Genomic DNA, 26,489 nt, shown 5'->3' with positions numbered 1-26,489 from the left:
ATAAACAGATAAAATCCTAAAACGGCTAAACCCCTTATTGCACTTTTTTTATTACTAAATTGACTCTTATAAACTACATCATTATGTAAATATCATAACCATACAAGGTGAACAGTTTTGATAACAACGAAGGAGGCTTATTTCTCTTTTTGTTATAATAGTATGAGCTGCATGATTATAATTGTGTTAGTTGTTGAATTACTTTTTGTCATTATCAAAAGGGAAATTGTTGATCTTAAGGAGGGAAATAATGTGCTAAGGTGTTGGCAACTTGGCAGTTATAGGCTTCTTACTTTCTACAATGAGTCCTTCATCATACTGTACGCGTCCAGGGAACCCACCCTATCGCCCGCGAGTTTTCTATTGCATTCCAGTTTGGCAGCTCTTCCCCACAACCGAAATCACATCAATACATTACCATCAGCGAAGCTGCTTTGCTACCACTTTTCTCACCAACTTGCACCATAAATCCATAATGTACTATCTCATCATCGTCACTCACCAAACACCAACCGTACCAATACCTTTTTATTCTTATCCAAATTACTAATAACCTACAACGAACCTACAAGTCTACAACCTTAACACTAACACTACTCCAGGATCAAATAAAATAAACTTTTTTCTAATGAATACATCTTTTTCACCAAGTTCCCCTAAAGTTTAACATAATATACCATACCCCTTTTATTTCAAAAATGCACCAAATACCTTTGAAATTTTATGAATATACATCAAATGTCATTAGTGAGTAACAAAGGGGATCTAGGATTTTAAACTTGAGGGATCTTAACAAAACCAAAGTAAATACACAGTAATTACAATTCACAAATCGGAAGTTTAAATTTAAGATAAGAAAACTTAACTTTATATTATTTGACTCATTTCTTAGATATACCTTTATTATATGGATATTTTAATGTTACTATATGGATATTTTAGTGAATTCAACATATTTGAAATTTACACTTATCAACGGAATCGACTCTTATTGTCTTTAACATCTTCAATTATCTGTTGCAAAGTTCTTAAGAAGTTGATTGATACAAATTTAATAAATACTTCCTCCGTCCTCTATTAGTTTACCCCTTTCTTTTGCACAGAGTTTTAGGAGGAATAATATTGTGGGGGCATACAAAGAGAGAGAAAAGATTATTTATACTTAAAGTTGAATATATGTGTGATGAAAAGTTTGTGGTCCCATTCCAAAAATAGCAAAAAAAAGGGGTAAACTAATAAGGGACACCCTTAAAAGGAATAGAGGTAAACTAATAGAGGACGGAGGGAGTATAAATGAAGACAAATCCAAAATTTAACATAGTAAAATCATTATTAAGTACATGTAAATATGTCTTGATTATACTTAATATAGCAATAGTGTATAAAGTCAAATTGTTGAATTTATTTGAAAATACAAGGAGAAAAATTATTATATCACAAAAAAAGGTTAAAATTAGAGCTAAAACTAAAAGCGATGGATACTATTCAAAAGAATGAAATGAAGATCCAAAATATAAATGAAGATCCAATATCGATAATAGAAAAAGCATGTAGTAAAAAGAAAAATAAAAAAATAAGGCATCAATCACCAATAAATAAAAAAACAAGGCTTCAAGCAACAGTAGAAAAGATGGAATTGATATTCAAGGATTAAACTCGCGTCTGCATGCAAGAAGTTGTGAGAGAGTTTAGCTATGGAGCAAGTTATATTATATGAATACTAGCTTTTTAAGCACACGATACGTGCGTCAATTAGGGCCGTTCCTGAACATTATTGGGGCCGGGGCAATATATGAAAAAGGATCCCTAATGCATAATACATTTAACAAAATATACATGTTTATAGAATAAAAACTATTTGAGAATCGACTAATTCATGTTTATCAACAACTATTTCTTCAAAAAAAAGAAAAACTTTTCATTTTTTTATGATTAATATATCTCTAATATTCACTCCATCCTAGAAATATACTTATTAGGTCACGTAATGTAAGAAATAAGTTCTAGTGTGATTATCAAATGTTATTTTAATTTTAAAAAATAGATGTATGTAATAGGAGTTGGTGGGTACTTTTACTGAAAATGAGAAAAATCACATAATAATAGTGGGATTATGCTAGAAATAAAAGTGTGTAAAACTGAAATGGAACAAACAAAAAATAAAGTGTTCAAACTACTATGGGACGGATGAAGTAGCCTTTAATAAATTATATAAACTAATAACTAGACGAATAAAATCCAAAAATATAAAATATATTTTTTCACCCAACACCTATAAAGAATATTAAGAGTATTGGCTTTAGGTTGTATACATTATTTTTTAATAGTTTACAATTTCACGGTATATAAGATATAAAATTATACTGACTAAAACAATAAAATAATATAATATGGTGGTAGAAAGGAAATGAAGGAGTAAGTTGGAAATATTGTAAGACGAAAATATAAAAGAACATCTTTGTCAATTATAAAAAGAAAAACAAAAACAAAAACAAGAAAAAAGAAAAAGAAAAAAACAAAAAAAAAAAAGAAAAACAAAACAAAAAGATAGACAATTGCAGGAGTCGAACCGCTGATCTCCTACGGTCTCAACATTCCTGCAAAAACAAACCACCACCATCTTTCCAACACACGATATATGCATTATTAACGCTGGATTAATTTGTTAACCAATTGCAGATTTCTGGGCCCTGGACGGGCTCCCCGCCTGCCCCGCCCCAGGGTCGGGCCTGGCGTCAATAATTTTTTCATTGTGATATTTCGTAATATCGAGTAGTTAGTTTTACATGCACGCAATACATACAACGACAACTCATCATAGTAGTTTAAGTTGACAATTTTTTTCAATAAAAGCTATGTTTTGTTCAACTTATTAGAAATTATTTTCAGCAAAAATAAGTTCAAATCAGTTCATATAGGTTCATATAAGTAAAAATAGCACTATATGCACGCGATGCGTGTGACAATATGTTACTAATAACATCAAAATTAATAAACTAACATAAGAGTTTAATATTTATGTTGAATATTGATAAGCGTTATGATTTTTTATTTGCATTGCTCTAGTGTAAAGAGTAATATTTTCCACAAAGGACTATGTTGAGGTAGGACATGCTATCTTATATTCCCTCCGTTTCATTTTAATCTACACACTTACACTTTGCACGCATGCCAATGCAAAATTTTGAGGACATATATCTTTAGTTTTGTATTTAGAAAAATTATAAAAAGTACATATTGATGGAATACATGTTATGATGAGTCTAACAAGATCCCACATGACTATATTTTCATCCGCGTATAAATCACAAATAATGGTCAAAGTGAAATTTGTGAATAGTGTAAAATATTAAAGTGTAACAATTAAAATGAAACGGATGGAGTATTTGATAGATAATTCAACAGCTCTCCTTTTAAAAAATGAATATGTTAAGTTTTTTATTTATTTAAAATACATATATATACTATATAGGCGTATTTTATGAGTAGTAGTTTAATTTAATTTCAATGGTAGTTGAGGTTTTGAGCATAATACGGTGAGTAGTGCTTCAATAAAATAAAATTATAAATTGATAATATCTGATGATGTATGTTTATATCTCTTTAATTATTTAATATTCCAACTGAATGTGAACCTTAAAAAAATAAAAATGAATATTCTCTAAAGTTTACTTAATTTTTTATATTTTGTTAATGCATGTTATTTGAAATTTCTATTGCAACTAAGAGTTTAGATGATAATAATCTCTATAAATCTTTGCTTTTATAATTGTTCGAAAATTGATTTTAGTCATCAGTTTATATATTCATTTGTGAATTTTCTCCTTTTCCACATTTTTATGTAATTTTTTTTTGGTAATGTAGAACTTTTCATATTATCCATATTTATAAACGAGGAAAGAATTAAGAAAATCTTTTCTTTATTATTTTGTGAGATTAATGGTATATAAGTCTTTTCAAGAGGGGATACCATAACTCCAACCTTTTGCTTATATAATAGAGATATATTACGCAAGTGTCAATTTTATTCTATGATAAAAATATGTCTGCCGTTAAAGAATAAAAAAGTAAACAGATTCTTTTTGCTGGGTCTTGTGCCACCCATAACCTTTGAATTGATCTGCCACTACTGAGTAACAACGTCAATTTGACGTTATAGTGCAAAATTTATGCACCAAATACCTTTAAAGTTTAACAAAAATGTACGAATTAAAGACGTTTAATGGCTAGTTTTTGCAAATTTTTCAAAAATTAGCCGTTGGACATCACTTGGGCCGCTATCTAAACACCTCTGACAATATAATTTGCAGCCTCTTTAGAGCATCACCAATGGGTTGGTTGGTCTTGGCTAGTCATTAAGTTTTTGTCATTCTCCCTCCTTCCCTCCTTCTTACACCTCACATTCCACTAAACTCCCACCAACTCATCCTTTTTTTTCTCACAATGGGTGGGCTTGTCTTATTTGGTTTTTCTATTTCTCTCTCATACTTTTACCATACCCACCATATAATCTCTCTCTACCCCAATATTTAGTATGAATTAGATGATTTGAATTAATAAAAACTAATTAGATTACGTTAAATTAGATTATGTTAAATTAAATTACGTCAAATTATATTATTGGCTTAGTATAAGTAATTTTAGATAGAAGAGAGTAATTAAAAAAATAGGTTGGGAAGAAGTGTGGTAAAATATATGAAATTTGGGCTCATTTCATAGATAAATTATGTTATCGTTGTTACCGTAATTATTTTAAAATAATTATTAGCTGATTTTTTTATATTAACATTACAATCTTATTACATTGAAATGTTGTTAACAAAATCAGCACAAGAAGCCCATAAATCTGCACAAGTAATATACGTGGCAGCCCTCTACTTGCTGTTCAGTGGGCCTCTGACGCGCATCAGGGCCACTGATAGTAAGCTCCAGCTTTGGCCTATCATTTTATTGAGTTATGCGTTTCTATCTCTCGTTTCTGTCTCTCTTTCACCCTTTTCTTCAAGGCTCTGCGTTTCATTTGGGCGCAGCACTATATTTTTGCCAGTTTTCTTGCCACACAGCTGCTATTCATCCGTCTTGCGCACTCCATCCTAGGTGTATATGGTCTGGAAATCAGACCAACCAACTCTAAGGGTCAAGTGACACAATAACAAAACTTAGTAAAGCTAGCTTTACTATTTGCTAGACCAACTAAAAACTGGATCATTGTACATGCTCTTACCTCCTTTCCCCTTTAAGAAACACCTCCACAAAGAACTCCTCCACAAGAAGCAGTTGCTGCTGATCGAGCTTCAAGATCAACATCGGGCATCAGATGTATTAGGTACCAGTTCACAACAAGGGAGGAAAAGAGTGGCTACAGCAAAGGGTAAAATTAAAGCAACCAAGAAGGGAAGGACTATTACATCAGATGTCTTTAGTAATTTTTTAGACCTATAAATGTATTGTTTGGTGCAACACGGTACCCGCTTTTTGGTTCCATAGAGCAGGTAACTAAAATTAATCGGATTTTTCACCAATTACTCCTGAGGTTTCTTAATATTCACCTGGTATCCTCGCGTTTTTCAATATTCACCAGGTACCCCTGAGTTTGGAAAAATACATGAAATGCCCCTACTGTTAAGTTTCCGTCAACTTCATTAGGTTTTCGTCCAAATTATTCATATAAACACAAATTAACTCTAATTGACCTTAATTAAACTCTAATTAACCGTAATTAACTCTAATTGAACTTTAGTTATCTCTAATCAACTTTAAACTTCCACCAACCATCACCCAACACCCCCCCCCCCAAACCACCCACCCACCTCCCCAGCCCCCCTCCCCCAAAACCACCCACCCACCATCCCCTGCTCCCGAAAACTACCCATCCCCTCTGCAAACGACTCCCACCTTTCCACCACCCCATGCGTAAAACTCGCTGCCACCAATTCCTCCCCCTGTGAACGACCGCCACCACTCCCTCACCCCCTGCGCACAATGCCTTACCACCCATGTGCTGAAACGGAGAAAAATCCATGTGATAAAAGTAGCTCAGCTCCATACCAAATATCAAAATCAAAAATAAAGGAAAAAGGGAAAGAGAAAGATCATCTTCCTCCTTTGTTAATGGCGTGTAAGATCAAGAAAGCAAAACATGGTTTTGACTTAAATCCTCCTATTTCAACTGGTTTTGAGAATTTAAAATTTTGAAAATCCATCTTCTTAGTAAGCCATGGCTTTATAAATAGGGAAGAAATGACAAAATTTACATCACAAACAACAACCGAACATTCAGAAATTAATTCCAATAGAAATGAGTTAAAACTCTTATCTTCATCCTTTGTTTCGGTATCATAGCAACCACTACAACAGCAACCATTGCTCCACCTCTCGACCGCCACCGGCGAGCTCTGCCAACGCCACCAAAATCGCCACCCAGCAACTGTCTCCCTCCTTTCAATCTCGCTGTTTTCCCCCACTATTTCTCTCACCTTCGCCCCACTCTCTCTCCTCTTTGTTGACATCACTGCAACACCCCTCCCTGCAGCCTCCCTTTTATCGCCTTCTGCCGCCACCAACAAAACAACCCCATTTCCTTTCCTCCTCCCTTCTTTTCGTGGGTATGGTTGTAGAAGATCAAGCTTCCTCGCTCATTGTGTTAGTGTGAGGAGAGAATTTGGAATAAATCGTCTAGTAATTACACTTTATTCATATGGTTGAATTCTTGGGTGATTGGTAATAATTAAGAGTGGTGAGTTGTGGCCAAAGAAATGAAATACGAGTGAAAATGTTGGCAATCGTTATATCCTAGATTCTCACAAATTAGAGGGGTAAATGGTGAATTAAGAATGAGACGGAAACTTAACAGTAGGGGTATTTCAGGATTTTTTCCAAACCTCAGGGGTACCTGGTGAATATTGGAAAACGCGAGGGTACCAGGTGAATATTAAGAAACTTCTGAAGTACATGCTGAAAAAATCGAAAATTAATTAGTTAGGGGAAAAATCATAACACCTACTATATTTTATGGAGTAGAGCACATGGAGCACTTAGCTACTGATTTTTCACCCCTGTAATGCTACTATATATATGGTTAAAGTGTTATAATTTAAATGTTATTTCTAACAATTTAAGTGCTTCTAATTTAAATGTTATTTCTAACAATTTAAGTGCTTCTGTACATTAAGTTTTGATTCTTCATTACAAATAAAAGTATAACAAAAATGACAATGCCTACTTAGTAATTCAATGATGATACCGAACTCCTAATTACGAATATTTTACATATTTGCAAGTCTATTAGGGACTCTCATGTATGAGAATTCAATATTTGAAGAGGATGTGTCAAATTGTAAGTTCATTGGCTTCTACTTTAAAAAATTATGGTATAAGAGACAAAAGAGATAAGGAGGCTCTAAGTGAACTGTTGGAGGTGTTCTGATAGCACCATAGCTATGTGATGCCCGAACGGCTACATTTAGAAAAATTTGAAAAACCTAGCTATTACAAGTCTTTCATACATTATTGTTAAATCTCAGGGGTATTTGGTGTATAAAGTTTGGTGCATTTTCAGTGTTGACGCCATTATTCAATATTAATATTTGGTGCATATTCGTAAAACCCTAGAGGCACATTGGTGCATTTATGAAATAAGAGAAGTACTTGGTGTATTTTGTTAACTTTCAGGGGTACCTGATGTAAGTATTGTAAAAAATAACACTCTGGTCTATACTGATATAGGAGTAGTAGTTTCATGTTTAAGGAAATTATTCATGCTAACATTATAATCAATTTCTTTGTTAACATATTAGCACTATTTTTATACATTATTTTTTACTTACATTTTTGCAAACTACACTCAAGAAAGAACATAGTTATGTGAGGTCTTCTTAGATGGTTAATCTTATATATGAACTTATGATGTTTTTTATTTATTTAAAAGTTAAAGATATTAATAGTTAAAATTATGCATTAACAAGCGTGTGACGAAAGAAACAATTTACCTTAAAAGTAGATAAAATACTATTCCCTTGTTTCTTTTTGTTCTTTCTATTTTGACTTTCACATTTGCTTATGCACGTCTTTGACCTTAAATATCTTTCATTGTGTTTTGGTAAAAATGATAATGATTAAATATTAATAAAGTACTTATTGAGACAAATCCAACAAGATCCCACATTACTATATTTTTTAGGAAAAATTCACAAGATAGAGCTCAAATATTCCCTATTCTCTTTTATAAGTCCCAACAATGAATTATTCACCGCAGGTCTCAAGTTTCACATCTTGCGACTTTTATAAGACCTAACAAGTAACCAAGCTGCTATAGCAGGTTAAATGTCACGTGCTCATAGCTTAATGAGAGCACGTGAGTTTTGACATCCCCATATTTCCTCTTTTTTCTCTCATCTTCATCTCACCATGGCTGCAAGAGTAGAGCTCCGACGAGTGGTAATGGAACACCGACGAGACTATGCAGTAGGGCGGCGGCGTCACGACGCGAGTTCGGGGACAGCAGCAACGTAGACGAATCGGGGGAGAGAGCAAAGGAAAGAGGGGAAGAAAACTCCAACGAGTCAGGGGTGATGGGGCAGCAGCGCAGGCGAGGAGAGTGAAGGAAAGAGGGGAGTTGGGAGTCGGTGCGGCATCAACGAGGGTTCAGCGGCGAGAGGAAGAGAGAAAGGTGACGTGGTGAGCGAGAGAGAGAAGGGTGAGGGTGTTTGGGTTTGGGGTTCTTTTTTTCACGGGAGAGAGAAAGAGTAGCTGGAAAGGTGGCGGCAAGGGTGGCTCTGTCCTGTTTTCCAACCTGATGTTGCAGCTTCTTTTGCGAAGGAGAACATGAGAGGGCAAGGGTGGACGAGAGAGAATGAGGGGTGAGGCTTGAGGTGGGGTTGGGTGGAGAGAGGAAGAAAGAGATTACGGGTTAGGTTAGGAAGGCGGCGACAGGGGTGGCTTAGCCCCTGTTTTCAGTCAGCTGATGCAGTGGATGAGAAGTGAAGGAAAGAGAAGATGTGGGTCCCACATTTAAAAAAATTTAACCTTCTTAACAGGTTTTACGTAAACTGAGACTTATAAAAGTCACAAGATGTGAAACTTGGGACCTGCAGTGAATAATTCATAGTTGGGACTTATAAAAGAGAATGGGGAATAGTTGAGCTCTATCTTGTGAATTTTTCCTATTTTTTATCATATGTTGAAAAAAATTTAGAATATTTTCTTCAATTGTGAATAGTGTCAATATTATAGTACTATAACCTGCTTTTCCTAACATAACCTTATTTTCTAAGAAGTTCTCTGTAGGGTTATCCTATAAATTTTCCAAAGAGGTTTTTTTTCAAAAATAAAAAGTTATATAGAGAATGTCCACTACAAGAGGGCCTTCATAGGAAATAAATATCTCATTTAATTTTTTAGGTTTTGGGTTTAGAATAGGGTTTTTTTATATCTTGGTTTATGTATTTTATGAAAATATGGTTGAATTTTTGTGGGTTTGATGGATTATGAATTGATTTGCTTGCTTCTTATCTGTTTGAAGAAATGCTTTATGTTTTTGTTGTTTAGTTTTTTTTAAGGGTGGGTTTATTGCTTGAATTGTAGTGCCAAATTAAAATTCAATAAAATTGTTAAATTTCTATTTTTTTTTTGGGTTAGTTGATTGTTGAATCTTGGTATGTAGTCTGTGGAGGATGTTGAATTTGCAACAACCATCAATGTAATGGTGGCAGGAAGGTCCTCACTCTCTTCCCTATCGGAGATGATTGATACAACCTCTACATTCTTTTTTTCAGAAAAATAAAAAAAAGAAGTTTGGATTATAATTTTTGCGATTAACTTTGGGGGAGGACACTAGAAAGAGGAGGTGTCGTTTGTTGTTTTTAGTTATTGTTGATTAGTGTTTAGTGATGGGTAATTTAGGTTGTTTTTTTGGGTCGAGTGGTAATTATGGGTTCTTTGGACATAATTAAACTTCTATTATCATTAATCATGGTGTACTTTTAAGATATATAGATGTTAATATATGCAAATCCATATTTCTTGTATTTGTATGTAAGCATGGTTTGTCTTGCTTATTTTGCATTGAACAAAAGGAATGAAGGGCATAAATGGAGAATGTGTTGCTCTGTGTTTTCAGATTGTCGTGTTCAGGTTATAAATATATCATTGTGTATGTGTGGGTACATGCTTACTTTTATGCACACACAAAACTTTGTTCATCGAAGCATGATATGGATACTTACAATGTTTGAGTGTTTGTTTGAATTAGCAGTATCATTTGCATATTATTTAGATTTTGAAATATGAGAAGTCGTAGTTATTACAGTACCAATTTTGTTTTGTTTTGTACCTAATTCTTATTACTTTGGTATGGTTTGATTTTTTATTTCGTACCAATTTCATCACATTTTGATACTAGCTATCAGATTGGTATCAGTGTTATATTAGTTTGACAATGACATTTATGTGTGTTGATGTAGAAATATAACGAATAATAAATAAATTGTTGTAGAGACCACCAAACGAAACATGAAGAGGAGGAAGTTGGATCTTCTAAGAGGGCCAAGAAGGAAACTAAGAAGAAAGACATTGTTTCGGACTCAGAATGATAGATATATTTGAACATTTAAAACTTTTAAGAAAAAAGAAGAAACATAGTGTTGTTCACTCTATTAATTAGTGCATCTTTGTTTTTGGAGAGAGAGTGATTTGTGTTAGATTGTGTTGGTCGATGCAATGTAGCAAACACATTCTGTGTAATCTGAAATTTGAGAGAAAATAATTTTTGAATGAAAAATTGAAGCTTTAAAGTTAATAATTGTTGTAAATTAAAGGGTTAAATTTATAAGCTTTTCAACTTTGGTACGAAAATGTTAATACTTTGGTGTATGTGACTACTTATTTTGGTACGAACAGTGTTAATACTTTGGTACCTGAATTATCTTACTTTAGTACCAATTTTCATTTTGTTTAGTACCTAATTCTTCATTTATTGATGTATAAACATGGTGAAGAAAAAGGAAATTCCTGTAGAGAAGACAACCAAAAGAAGAGGTGGGCAGGATGAAGTTGGATCTTCCAAGAGTTCCAAGAAAAAAGAAAATAAAAGGGTTTTTGTTGTATTGGACTCGAAATCCAATGATATTAGCGCAAATAGCTAAATGATGTGCAATCTATCATGTTGACTATTATGTTGAACAGAGTTTGTAAGATCTCATTGTCTACTTGTACACTTAATAATGAATAAACTAGTATTTTACCTCGGGCGATACCCCGAGTCAGTTATAATTATTAAATATATTATTAATAAATTTCATATTTGATTTTATCAGCTTTTCGTAATATTTTATCTAGTACAAAATTGAAAAATGGACGTTATGGCATGATCAGTTGTTCAAAAAAAAAAAACTTCTAAAAATAACAATTTCGATGTGATTCGCATAAACAAATGTTATTACGTAATAAAAGGGTTAAAGATCACAAAACTTGTCTCCATGATTTTATAATTACATATAATTATGAGACTTTATTATGTTTTACTTTAAAACTCTAAGCATTGAAATTGTATTGGATTAGTAGTTTAACTCTCACATTTCATTTCAATGATCGTGTGTTTGAATCCTAGTAATTACACATTGTTAATATTTTTGATTGAGAGTATAAGCATATGTATTAGAATCTTGTGAAGAGTGCCACGTGGCACCGTTACTTTGATAGGAACGCTCTTTTAATATATTTGTATAGATAGATGTTTGTCTATTTTATCTAATTCCATTGAAATAGTCATTACACTAGTAGAAAAACGACGATTTGCGCCCCCTGATGTGTGTCGCAGTGAAACGGAAATGACGCAGAAACCCTATTTGCGTCGCACATGAAGAAGAGTGCGACGCACATCATGTGTAAACGAGCACCAGGATAAGCTATCTGCGTCGCATCGACCAAAGGTGCATTGCAAAAGCTCAATATGCGTCGGACCACGTGGCCCATACGACGCAAATGAATTTCACTATCTGCGTCGCATTGTATTTAAGTGCGTTGCAAAAGACCGAATTGCGTCGGACCTCATGGCCCATCCAACGCAGATTTGCGGCCCATCCAAATATTTAACCTAAAAAGTCACTACTCACCGTGCCTCTTCATTTTCCTTGTTCCTTCCTTCGACCTAAAACTCCTAAAACTCCCCTCTCTCTCTCTACCTCCTCCCTCCCTCACTCAACCCTAAAAACTCCTCTCTCTCTCTCCGAGCCTCCGTCCCTCCCTCAAACTCGTCTCTCTCACCCTAAAAACTCCTCTATCTCTCCGTCCCGTCACATGAATCTAACTTAATTGCATGTTCAAGTTGTTTTCTTTCCTCCTCCGTCAAAATCTCATTGAGTTCTTCACTATCTGTCTCGTTATCATTGCACGAAGAGAAGAACTCATCATCGTCACAATGTTCCGTCTTCTCTTGGCGTCTCCATGTAAGCTGGTGTAGAAGAACCTCTTCTGAAGCAGAGGTTCAGCAAGAAGTGGCTACAATTTCGTTTCTTCGGCGTTTTCTTCGAGTATCTTCGTGCATCTCAGGTTTTTAGATCTACAATTTCATTTTTTCATTTTTTCATTTTTTAGATCTAATTTTCTGTTTTCTTTTTGGAGTTTATGTAGTCTATTTTGTTTTTAATTTTTTAGATCTAATCGTATCTGAAAAATAAAAACGTTCTAGATTAATTTCATGCATCTGGAATTTATGGCCTTTTGTTTTTTTATTTTTTATATCTGATTTTTTACTTTTATTGGCATTTATCCTAGTCTAGGATTTTCTTTTTAGTTTTCTGAAATTCTTATTTTCATTTGCAGATCTTTGTAATTTGTCCTTCTCGGAGTCTTCTTCGTCGGAAATCGGGCGCGTCTCATCCTCGTTTCAGTTTTATTTTTACATTTGTAATGTAGTTTGTTTACATTTAGTTTACATATCTTTTTACATATTTACAATGTAATTTGTTTTGTATATATTGTATATATTTTTTTACATTTTACATATGTCTGTATCTAATATTTACATATTAATGTAAAGGTTTGTTTGTATATTTACATATCAATGCAAAACTATTGCGATTTTAAGTCATGATTTTAAGTCATGTTGATGCAATACTGTGATTTGAGAAGAAAAAAAAGATGAAAATTTAAAAAAAATATGCAAATTTCAGTAATTTGCAAATTACACTTATTGCCCCATGCGACGCAAATTACTGACCTGGGTACTCTTTGAAATTAGAATCTGCTAGGTACTCTTTGGCTTAATATGCGTCGCACATTGCTGACCTGGGTACTCTTTGAAATTAAACTTAAAGAGCATGCTTAAGAAAGATGATTTAGTACCTTCTTAAATTTACTTTGGTACCAATATATAAGATTATAGTACCAATATAACATAACTTAGGTGTTTTTCTAATATTTTTTTGGGTGCCGATATAGGATAACTTTGGTACCAATATAAGATCAGTTTAGTATCAACATAAGATATGAAAACTATTACCTAACCCCACACAGAGCAACATATACTAAAAATAATTTTTATTTTCCATTTTCAATAATATTTTAGAAACGCATATCGATTAATGATTTAGTTGTTGATTGATGGGGTTAAAGTTATCAAACTTTGGTCATTAAAGTATTTGTTAAACCAAAATTATATCATCAATTACATTTAGAGATGGCAATGGGTACATGACCCTAACCAGACTCGTCTAAACCCTATCCTAATTTAAGGAATGGGTCTTAATTTTTGGACCATATGACTAAGAGTAAGGTATGGGTCTTGATATTATGGGGTAAGGGTTCACTTCTCAAATATTTTTACCCTACCCAGACCCTTACCTATTGAGCCGCCCAAACAAATATATATATATATATAACATATATAAGAAATCCGTCTAGTCAAAATAAACCCTTTATTCCTCACCTAGCCACACTCTCAAAGTCTCGTCTTACCAATATCTCAATCTCTCGCTCTAAACTATTTTCTATATTCATATTTGGATGTATGAGACTTTTGGGATGTGAAAAAACTATGTATTCTTATGTAATATGATATTTTGTGTGCTAATTGATGACAACTTTGTATGTTAAATTGTACTTAATAATTATATATACACATAGAAATGTAAGTGGAAATTTTTTTGTATTAGACCCATTCTGGACCTTGTACCCTATGCATACCCTATCGAACCGTACGAGTATCCATAAGGATCCTAATATTTTTAAACCTATGGCTATGGGTAGGATATGGGTGTATATCCAAAAATTAGGGTATGAATAAGGGTCTAACCTTACCCTATCAATACTCTATACATTGTCATTTCTAATTATAGTCATTGGATTATAATTGAAATTATCAAAGACAGAGTAATCACAAAAAGGTCAACAAGAGCATAAAAATCATGTCATGTGTTCATAGATTGTTCCAACCAAATGATATACACCAAATCATGGTCATGATATTTAAATAGCCTCTTCCTTATACATAATTGGCCCAAACATTTGCAACTCATGTAACAAAGGGAGGGTGCCAATGTATGAAGCATGATGCTCCAAGGTAACACTTAGTCCTTCCAAATGGCTTCCAATCTCTCTCAATAACATTCAATTGTTGTTCATAGAGGGTTTACACCCAATAATATACAATAAATTATTGACATGATATTCAATTGGCATCTTTCTTGTACATATCGGCCCAAATACTTGCAACTTATGTAAGAAGGGGAGGGTAATAAATGTAGAAGCATATGATGTACCAACGTAACATTTGGTCCTCCAAAATGGGTTCCAATATCTCATAATGAAATCACATTGTTATTTCATAGATGTTTCCAATTTGCATTATTTTTATTATTGTCGTCATAGTTGTACAATAAAGTCTATATATATTAATAAGAGGAGTTATTTGAGTTATTTCCGCTGCATTAGTTTCAAGTTCAATTAGTAGTTCGTATTAAAACCTTTAACGTTATCACATGGCGGTAATACTCAAGTTTCTCAAGGAGTTTTATATTAAAATAAGTTTTCCAAAAAGAGAGAAATTTGGGGGTGTTACACGTTCGAAATTCTGCAAGAATCAATTTCTCGATTTCATTGATTACTTTTGATTTTCCTGCAATCCTAATTTGTTACTCAACTCTATTTTTTTCACTGTATTTTTTCTCCTATTCCCGCAAAAATCTTTTCTCCCTCTGTCTCTATATCCCCCCTATCTTACTCCGTTTTTCTAGTACTACCTTTGTTTCTTTTTAATTATTACAATATTCACAAATTGCACTTTGACCTTCGTTTGTAATTTATACGTTAATAAAAACATAGTCATATGAGATCTTATTAGATTCGTCTTAATATGTATTTTTATTAATATGTACTTTTTATAATTTTTATGAAAACAAAACTAAATATATACTACCTTCTTTTGTTATCACCAAGTTCTAGACCCCTTTTGCTGTTGTGCTCTCGTCTTTCTTTTTTCTATCCAGTCATTAAAGTGCTCCTCTGTTTTCTTTCCTTATCAAGGAGAAGCGATTGAGCAACTGAGAAGAGCTACTCGACTAAAAGACAAGAGGAAGCGAATGAAAAAGGAAGGATAGGGAGGTAGGTTTAAAGACAGAGAGGAAGAAAAAAGCTCAACGCGCGCCAAAGACTGATGAGTCATAGAATGGACCAGCTTCAACCGGAATCCTTGCCCGACCAACAAGGTATTCACGCTTTACGAAAATTTGCTTTGATCACAAATATCTCTCAAAGACGATAAATAAAAATTATAAAAATTGTACCGTTGGATTCGTTTTGAAAAATACTATAGTAACATTATTTTTAAAAAATTTCTATCAACATAAATTGAAAGTGCTTAACGGTCAAAGTTCGACCTCCAACATCGTGTGTGCCTTATATTTTGAAATAGAGGGATATATATTCTCAAAATTTTACATTAACCTGCCTAAAACGTATATGTGTAATAATAAATAATAAATGAAAAAAAGTAGTAAATTGCTAAAAAATGTTTATGATTTTCTGTTTTTAATATTCTCCCCCACTCTCATAGTCTCATGCATTAGGAATTATTTTGGGAGGTTGAGCAACGCACCACACCTCTCTTAGTCTGTTTCCTTACTTTTGTTTGTTGTGACCCCCACTCAAAAAAATTTTTTTTTTTTTTTTTTTTTTTTTTTTTTTGGTGTTGGTTAGTAGGATTTTCTCTTCACACAACTCAAAGTCCAGTTATTACTTTACTGTTTGCCTGACATCCCATCATTTCCCAAGAATTTCAACGTACTATTTTCCGTGTACTGTATTCCGGTTTTTCCTTCCTCTCCTTCTTCTCTTTCCTCCACGCTGGCACTATCTCTCCAACTCAACTCCCACTCCCGCACTTCCTATATATAAACCCATCTATCTTCTCCAAATCACCCGTCTAAACCTACTCACACTTCTTTCCTTTCTCACCAAACTAATTCAAATTTAACAATATGAAGCTATTAACTCGCTTATGCTCATCTGCTGTTTCCGGCGACAATTCCAACGACTCATCTCCTTCTCCGGCAACAACCTCCACTTCTACGTCACCATTCTCTTCTAAAATGACAACCACCAGTAGTTTACAAAGTCACCTCTCTCTTCAAACACTGCCATCTGTCCCATCTCTCCAATCTCTCTCTCTCTTTGACGTTAACGCCACTGTCACCCTAACCCACTCTCTCTCCTCTTCTATCTCTTTACCTTCCTCTATTTCCTCACTTTCTCTCTCCTCAACAACCTCTCATCTCTACGCTTCATCTGGTCACCAAATCAACGTCTACGATTCATCCACTCTCTCTCTCCTCGAAACCTTCAACTCTAACGGAACTTCCTCCGGCGCCGTTAAATCCGTCGCTTTCTGTAACGGTCAAATCTTGTCAGCTCACCAAGACGGTAAAATCCGTGTCTGGAAGTTAACGGAGAAAAACAAAACTAAACGCCATAAGTTGGTTTCAACTCTTCCTACTCTAACCGACCGTTTACGCCGGTTCCCGGTACCCAAAAATCACGTGCAAGTCAGGCGACATAAAACTCGGCTTTGGGTAGAGCACAACGACGCCGTTTCAAGCTTAGCGGTTTCCAACGGGAATATCTACTCCGTTTCTTGGGATAAAACACTCAAAGTGTGGGCCCCCAAGAAAAACTTCACTTGTTCCGAGTCATTAACGGCGCATGAAGACGCCGTTAACGCTGTAGCGGTTTCTTTTGACGGAACCGTTTACACCGGTTCAGCCGACGGTCGGATTCGGGTTTGGTGTAAACCCGGTTCAGATAAAAGACATACAAGAATTGCCACGTTGGAAAAACATAAATCAGCTGTGAATGCATTAGCGTTGAATTCTGACGGTTCGATATTATTCTCGGGAGCTTGTGACCGTTCGATCTTGGTGTGGGAGAGAGAGGATACTGGAAAATATATGACTGTAAGTGGGGCCCTTAGAGGACATGATGCGGCGATTCTATGCTTGATCAACGTCTCTGATTTTTTGATCAGTGGTTCAGCTGATCGGACGGTCAGGATTTGGCGTCGTGGTTTTGAAGGAAAGTTTTGTTGTTTGAGCGTATTGACTGGACATTTAAAACCAGTCAAATCTTTAGCTGGAAAGATGGAGGGTGATGATGTTATTTCTTTGTTTAGTGGAGGACTTGATGGGGAAATTAAGGTTTGGAGTCTTAAGGTTAATTACTCAAGTCATGATTTATGACATTAATTTAAGTTAATTAAGGTTTTTAAGTAAAATGATTATTATAATTTCTGTCTCTGGAGAAAATTATAGAGTACAAAATTCTTAATTTTTTTTTTATAATGTAGTGGTGAAGTTGGATATTTTGAAGAGTGATGAATTATTGGTTCATTTTATTTAATTTTAGGAAGTGGGGTGGGGTTTTTTTTTTTTTTTTTTTTTTTTTTTAATGGACAAGATCCTTTAGAAGTTTGATGGTAGTACAAGTTAATTTGTTTGTATTGTGAGTAACGTTTTCCCTCTTTTTAGTTGGGATGATGGTTTATATTTGTATTTATTACCTACCTTGATTCATCAATCGATTATGTCATAATTCATATATGTCGGTTTATGCTTGGTTGTTTGTGGTTCATTATTTATGAAAATGCTACTGTTTTTTTTTTTTTTTTGTAAATTTAATTATGTGGAATAATAATATTGATTAATACATATAAATATGTAATAATTTCAAAAAATAGCAAAAAAAGATTTGGACTCTAGAATTTTATATTTTGTAATTATAAATTCTTAATATTCAGTAATATACAAGCAAAACTTTAGTCAAGGTACACTTGATAGATTTATTTCCAAGTGTACCTTAATAATATCAAAATTTTCAAAATTTTTATTATTACATAATTAGATATTAGTTGTGTTTGGAGATTGAGTAAATTGTATTATTTGAGAATGCAAATTGTAAAAAGTCTTCACTTGTGACAAATACTCCCATCAATGCTTAACAGGTTTGAATTTACCTTGCCTTAACTATTTTGAGTGGAAGATGGTCAACGAATCCGGTATGTGTTGGGTTTAATGGTTAACAGGTTGAATCCCATCAATGCTACACAAACCTCCCTTGTATCTTACTGAAATCAAATAAAACAACTAAATAGCAAATTTTATATACTTTATCTGTCCGTCAAGACTAAACTTGAAACAATAACAAGCCGCAACAAGAATATTGATAGTACTCTTGAAATTGTGCCGGTTATTATGTTGTGCATGTACATGTTATGTTTTGATGATGAAAATTAATATAATATGTTATAGTATCAAAGTGTGTAATAGTTGCAACAGATGCATGAGGAAATGAATTAATAAATGAAGACTTTAAAGAAAAGAAGAATCAAGATTGAAGTCAAGTTTATATGTTCCTTAGAATAGTTACTTTGGATTAAAATGTAATATGCTCGAACTTAGTGATATGCTATGTGCTAAATATAGAAATATAAAGTTAGTATAATTATTATTTTCTTAGACTTAAGGAAATAAATAATTGTATTAATATTATATTCTATATAAAAAGGAAATTAGTTTTCGAAATAAGAAATAAAAAGAATTTAGGAAAACGTGTTTTTAGAAAAAGAATTTAATAAAATCGTGTTTATAAAAGAATTTGATAAAAACGAGTTTTAGAAAAGATTTTATAAAAATCTGTTTTATAAAAACGTGTTTTAATAAAAGATTTTTATAAACAGAGTTTTACTAAAACGTGTTTTTAGATTTTCTAAAAAGATTTGGAAAATACTTTTTTAGATAAAAACAGAATTTGAGTTGAAAAGAAAATCTAATATGGAAAACTTATCTTTTTGAGTTTAAAGATAAAGATAGAAAAAGATAAAGTTTGTTTTTCTAAAAAGAGAGTTTTATCCCTTAAATCAAGGATTAAAAGATAAAGATATTTTTGAAGGATTTTTGTCCAAACCAAGTCCTATAAAAGGGTTTCATAATTCACTTTTAGATCTCACGTTTTTAGAGAGAAAAATCAGAAATATTAAGAGCTGAAAACTATTATTTCCTACGGCACTGAGCATAGCACCGAGCGAGTCAGATTCAAGTTACTATTATACGATTGTAATTGTCCTCTACTTGCTTGACTAAGAAGCACATAATTGAGGATCGTTCTCTTTCTGTAATTTCACTATTATAGAGAGTTTCAACTTAGAGTTAAGGGTTGATTGGCACTACTCGGGTTAGTAGTGAGGGAATCTTATTGTATCAAGAGTTTGATATTTTAGGATTCAAAGAAATAAAGAGTTTTGTTTCGTGTGGACGTAGATCTCAGAGGTGAGATTGAACCACGTTATATCCCGTGTTTGCGTATCAAATCTCACATACTTTTAGTTTATTATTCGCAAAAACTCAAATCAGCGATTTATGAGTGTTTGGCACAGTGCCAGACACTGAGCCATAGAAGAGATTTTGCGAAAATCGATTAGATTTCATGCACCACTCAATTCAACCCCCCCTTCTTGAGTGTCATCTTGTGTTCCAACATATTATATTGGGTTTGAGTTAGAAAGTTCAGTCGTAATATCATCATTTAACAAAGAAATTCATATCTCAAATGTGCTCATTTCGTATTGGGTTACACACAAGGTTGCGGTTTCTGTCACTTTTTGCCACCTATAATCTTGATTTTGGGAAAGTTGGAAAGTGTAAAAACAAAAAGAAGTTTGAACTTACCTTGCCCTAACTAGGTTCACAATACCGATAAGAAATAATAAATCTCTAAAATGAGAGGGCACAATTGCACACATGCATAATACAATATTAATATAGATAGAAGTTTTTTTACCAAAATAATGTTGGAAAGATGAAAGACTATTATGTGTAGTTTAATTATCGATTGTAATTCATATACTATAATATATCACAAAGGTTTTGCTAACCTATGTATTAATTTGCCAAAAAAATGAAATCTATCGATTAAGTGTACAAGTTTAGGGCTTGTTCCTTATCATTTTTTGTTTTCAGTTTTCATTTTTTTTTTAAATCAAAAACCATAATATGAAAATTAGAAAAAGTAGCTTCCAGTAGTTTTGAGTTGTCAGTTTTCAAAATTAGCATGATTACTATCATTATGACCAAGTTTAAGTTTATAATACTACTTATATCATATGATTCTAAAATCATAAAAACCAAAAACGGAAAAGTGACAGTGATACCGAGCGGGATCTTAGCTATTTGTTTTTACCTTTGTCAACATAACTAATATATACGACATAGTCAATTAAAGATATATTTATCATAATAGATATTAAAGTGATACAAAGTAAGATGAAATTATTATATCTGATATGGAATTAGATATCAATTGCGAGAATATTGTCCTTGATTAATTATGTCATATTTAATAGTTTTATTGAGCAAAAGTAAAGAAAAAACATTTAAACGGATGCACTTGGTGCATAATAGGTTAGAGAAACTATCATAAATACTACTTGTTCCATTTCAATTTAGATGCTATACATAGAGAAAATTGAGAGGTTTAAAGAAAGGTTGAGAAAGAAAGTGGGAGACCACTCTTTTTGAAGAACAAATATTATTAAGGAAAAAGTATGAGTATTTTGACGAATAAAATGGAGGGGGGTTACCAAATCTTTTAGAATTTTATTATTTTAAAAATAGGTAAGAAGAAATTCTATGGGCTGCTCCTACATATGGCCCCATCCAAAAGCCCATTATAACCATACACTCCGAACCTGCCCCCCTTAAATCCCAAGCAAGTGTTATGGGGTAGAAATTGAACCCTAGGGATATGGAAAAACTCATCACTTGAACCAACCACAATTCGTTTCTTAGGATTTTTAGAAAGTGTTTATGCCAATTTTGTACCAAGTACGCAAAAGGAAAAGGGAACCAACAACGAGATCTTTACACTATGGCAATCAACATTAACGGATAAATGAAATATGTAAAGGAAATAAAATAATAAAAAGACAAATGAATTGTTGACGCGGAAAACCCAAATGACGGGAAAAACCGCGGGTGATGCTCTTGATCACCAATCCACTAATATGCCGACGGCGTCAATACAAGGGTAGAATACAATATCAAGCTTTCTTGTGCCACTATGGAAAATATTAGAGTAGAGAATAAAGAATATGAATGTGTGCGTGGAAAGAGAGAAGTAGTAGAAGAGAAACTAGGGTTACATTGAACTACATATATATATAGGTGGGATATCCTTCAAAGATGCTTCCAAACTCCCTTGAAGATAGGTAGTGCCTTGATTATCTCTAACTTCCTCCTTATTTTCCTCCAACAGTTATACCCAAAGTCAATGCCAATCCCATGATTCTTGCTAACTGATATTTAATTCCTTCTTTGCTAATATGAAATTTTCCGGGCCCAACAATTGCCCCTAATTGATGACACTAGCTCAACCGTCTTGGGAAGTGGCATCAATTACACTCTTCCCTTAATCTTCTCCTTCAAATGGCTTCAAGTTTGTTCATTTCGGACGCCGACGTCGTTATCAGAGAACACTATGTCGTCTGCCGCCGTCACCGGTGATGTGATGACTACTGTCGCCGTCATCCTTGATGACGCCAAAATCGTCAAGGGGACGTCAGACGGCGACATGGACGCCAGAAGACGACGTCCATAAACTCCTGGCTGTTTTTAGAACTCTTGACGACATGCTTCCTGACGACGTCACTGCCGCTGCTGAGACGGCGACAACTGTTGAATATGCCCCTGTTGCAGAAGACAAAGATGCCATGGAGATAATTAGTTTTCAGCGTTAGTTTTTGTGTGTAAAAGTCGTTGCATATGTTTACCGTGTGTTATCGAAATGTATGTTTGTAAGTATGTTTGTAAGTATGTATGTACGTATGTATATGACTTTTCCATCGTGACTAGAGGTTTAGTTTTAAAATTAAACGTTGTCATCCAGGATATGTCGTCAAGTGTAGGGCCCTTATGTTTGTATGAATGTGTGTACGTATGTGTGTAGGTACCTTTGATGTTTGAAACCACTTGCAGTGTTAATTGTTAAGAAGGGCTAAATTGCCTCTTCTAATTAATTGCGTGTGGTGTTTTGTATGTTGTTGTGATGACTTCTTTAAGGTGTGTGTCCTTTTTGTATAGAAGTCACGTTGTATTTACATGAACGCCGTCGAACCTTGATGCCCCAGCTTAAAACTGTCGTCGTCCTAATAAGGGTCGACGTCAAATGTGATGACGTCGTCGACGCCGACGATGGCGTCATTGACGCTGATGATGGCGTCATTGACGCTGATGATGGCGTCATTGACGCTGATGATGGCGTCATTGACGCTGATGATGGCGTCAGGTGAATGTAAACATTGTGGTGTTCGATTGTGTCAAAGTTGATTGTCAACTAATCCTCGTCCCCATACCTGTCTCCTTGAGATATGAAATAATTAACGATGTCCACTTGCCAGACGCCGTCGCAATTGTTGACGTCGACGTCACTTTTTGGACGACGCCCAGTTGGCAGACGCCGTCGCAATTGTGGACGTCGACATCACTTTTTGGGCGACGTCCAATTAGGATCGTTTTTCCAATCGTTGGCTTGATGAGTCTGACGGACGCTATGAACTTGTTGTGGACGATCATAAGGCTTTGGACGCCACGAACTTTCTTCGTTTGGCGTCGACTTCCTGCTGTTGACGTCATAAAATTCCTTCCTTGACTGCATGTCTTCCTCCAATCGGATCTGGGCCGAGGCTTTGGCTTGAGCATCCTCGAACGTTGGACAGGGATACTTGGTAAGCTCTTTGTACAAATCTGAGTCTTCATCCAGTCCTCGTCGGAAAGCTTCAATAGCCGTCTTAACGTCGCAATTTGGAATCGACACCTTTTCCTTGTTAAACCTGCGAACAAACTCTTTCAAGGATTCATCATATTTTTGCACGACTCTATGTAAGTCACTAGCCTGTTTTTCCATCTTACGACTACTAGCAAACTGTAAATTAAAAATATTAATCAATTGAGCAAAGGAAGAGATAGTGCCGTTGCCAAGGTGGATGAACCACTGCAGGGCTGGTCCAGTCAACGTCGATCCGAATCCTTTACACATGCATGCCTCACGCATGCTACGAGGAATTGAGATGGTCATCATCAGTTGTTTGTATTGGGCGACGTGGTCATTTGGATCTGTAGTGCCGTCGTACATCTTCATGGTTGGGACGGAGAACCGCTTTGGAACCTCGACCATGGCAATAAAATCAGCAAAAGGTGAGTCCGCATAGCTGTCTGGCGTCGCTTTCTCCATAGGACGGGGGACGCCAGGGATTCTGGCGATCATGTCTTCTAGTCGCTGAAGACGCTGCTCGATGTCGGCGTCATACTCGATGACGGCGTCGTGCTCGATGACGGCGTCGTCTATGTTGCGGCGCTTAGAGCCTTTGGACTTTTGAGCAGATTTCAGGCTTTGATTCTCCATACAGGACGCGACATAACTTTCTTTCAATGTCGCCATCTCCGCCTTGACGCGGTTGAGCTCGTCAATGACCTCTTGGGTGGTGACCCATTGTCCTGCCATTGAAAACACGAAAGGATGGAAAAGTATGGAAAACTTACGTAGATAAGATGAAACGAAAAAAAAAAACGTGATTGCCAAAGGATGTATAGAGATCTTGTTGTGGCCCCACGGTGGGCGCCAAATTGTTTATGCCAATTTTGTACCAAGTACGCAAAAGGAAAAGGGAACCAACAACGAGATCTTTACACTATGGCAATCAACATTAACGGATAAATGAAATATGTAAAGGAAATAAAATAATAAAAAGACAAATGAATTGTTGACGCGGAAAACCCAAATGACGGGAAAAACCGCGGGTGATGCTCTTGATCACCAATCCACTAATATGCCGACGGCGTCAATACAAGGGTAGAATACAATATCAAGCTTTCTTGTGCCACTATGGAAAATATTAGAGTAGAGAATAAAGAATATGAATGTGTGCGTGGAAAGAGAGAAGTAGTAGAAGAGAAACTAGGGTTACATTGAACTACATATATATATAGGTGGGATATCCTTCAAAGATGCTTCCAAACTCCCTTGAAGATAGGTAGTGCCTTGATTATCTCTAACTTCCTCCTTATTTTCCTCCAACAGTTATACCCAAAGTCAATGCCAATCCCATGATTCTTGCTAACTGATATTTAATTCCTTCTTTGCTAATATGAAATTTTCCGGGCCCAACAGAAAGTATAAGGGTAAAGAATTTTTTTTTAATGTGTAGCAAGTATCGTGATATATTCATCTTAAGGAAAAACAACAAGTATTATGAAATAGATAGAGTAAATATTTAAATATAAACACAATAATAAGAAAGAATATTTTCCCCATTATGTGCAGCAAAAATATAGAGACATATTTCCTTCGTTTTTCTTTTTGGTACTTTTCCTTAAATAATGATTGTTTCTTTTGAATTACTACATTATTAAAATTTTTCTTATTTGGCGTACTTGATCCACCAAAAAGTAATACTATAATATTTTTTTTCTTTTTCTACCAAAATATACTATTTTTTTACGTTTTCCCATGATTTTACATTAATGGGTCAAAAAGTATCATTCGAAAAATTTAAAAGTGATATTGTCTAAACACTTGTGTATAACTCAATTTAACGATTAAAAATAAATAGAGGGAATACTATAGTAAAACTAATGGATCGAAGGAAGAGGGGACATGTCAAAACTTATTACTACCATTACCCTTGTGGTCATCCAGCTAAGTGAGCTTAGACTTGACATATTATAGGTTTCTGCCGTTTCTCATCACAAATGAAGTATGTTTCTTATCTATTGAGGAAATTCCATCTTCATATTGTTAGGCCATTTCAGACCTTTTCGCCAGCTTCTTTACGACTTACGCTCACTCTCTCATTGATTATGAGCTTTACCTTATCGAGTATTGCAATATGGTTGACGTGCTATTATGGTTGACTATGATACAACCTCAAACTTGAGAGTATTACCTACGTATCTCAATACTCTCAATGGTTTCTCTCATAATTGGACAGGTGGCCGCCCAACTCTTGTCATTCCGGTACATAGTACAGGGTATACGATATACCGTATACTATTGCTAGTGGTCATGTTATTGCATAATGCCTAGCACTCCAAGTTGAGCCGTTCATAGAGGTTGAAATTTGAATATTGTTTTACATCATACACAAAACTTAACACGTTATAAATTTTTGTTCAATTTGTTATGTGTTGGGTTTACTTGTTCGCAAACCAAGGATTTTCTTTATGATAAAATATTCTTTAGTCCTTAGTTAATAGTGAATTGAATATGTTTCCGGTAAGAAACACGTGAGATGGGAGGACAAGTCAAGACTGATGTGGTCGACCAGATGCTCAAAGAGTGATGCGCTACCTACAGATTCGAGAGTTGGACTACCCCAGGGTGTTTCCGAGATCGCCCCCTGCGACGCTCAAGTCAGTGAATGATCTTTTAGCGGTTAGTAATGATTGGCTTGTTTGAGTACGCTAACCTCAATAAATGGGAAACTGTTCCCTATTTATAAGCATTTGGATGTGCGAAAAGTGCTTTTCATGCTGGGCCAAGATCTTGATAGGGCCAAAATTGTAGCTTGTGTGGCCTTCTCAGCCTGAGAGCGCAATCTTATAATTTCACTATGAATTGGGGGCCAGTGACTTATTGGGCCCAAACATTATCGCCACGCGAAATATGGGAAGGAAGACTTCTCTAAGATCGCGTGTTTTGCAGAATGTTGAGCTATTTCTACTTTTGATTCGACCCACCTCGAAGTGTCTCAAGAGCTAATGAGCCTCATGTACCTCGTGGGGTGTTTTCGACCTTGCTCGAGGTGCTCAACTACTAATGAGCCACATGCACCTTGAGGGGTGTTTCGGATCTCGCTCGAGGTGTATAGGGACTAATGAGCCCCATGTACCTCGAGGAGTGTATTGGACCTTGCAGAAACGACTGACGGCTAACCAGCTGGTACAAGAGCAGAT

The 26,489-nt window shown here is 34.8% G+C and overlaps 2 protein-coding genes across 2 annotated transcripts; one reads left to right on the top strand and one right to left on the bottom strand.

Annotated features, from left to right (window-relative positions):
- Positions 1-16,341: 16,341 nt before the first annotated feature.
- Positions 16,342-18,096, top strand: LOC104897218 (protein JINGUBANG). The gene has a single exon (XM_010684050.4). It carries the CDS (start codon positions 16,473-16,475, stop codon positions 17,724-17,726), a length of 1,254 nt encoding a protein of 417 aa, XP_010682352.2. The 5' UTR covers positions 16,342-16,472; the 3' UTR covers positions 17,727-18,096.
- A 4,923-nt stretch (positions 18,097-23,019) lies between these two features.
- LOC104906311 (uncharacterized) lies at positions 23,020-24,039 on the bottom strand. Its single transcript, XM_010695045.2, has one exon. It carries the CDS (start codon positions 24,037-24,039, stop codon positions 23,020-23,022), a length of 1,020 nt encoding a protein of 339 aa, XP_010693347.2.
- Positions 24,040-26,489: the final 2,450 nt, after the last annotated feature.

Source organism: Beta vulgaris, chromosome 6 (assembly GCF_026745355.1).
Source record: "Beta vulgaris subsp. vulgaris cultivar EL10 chromosome 6, EL10.2, whole genome shotgun sequence".
In the NCBI taxonomy this organism is placed as follows: domain Eukaryota; kingdom Viridiplantae; phylum Streptophyta; class Magnoliopsida; order Caryophyllales; family Amaranthaceae; genus Beta; species Beta vulgaris.
The sequence above is the reverse complement of the archived record's forward strand: the minus strand, read 5'-3'. Positions and strand labels throughout refer to the sequence as shown.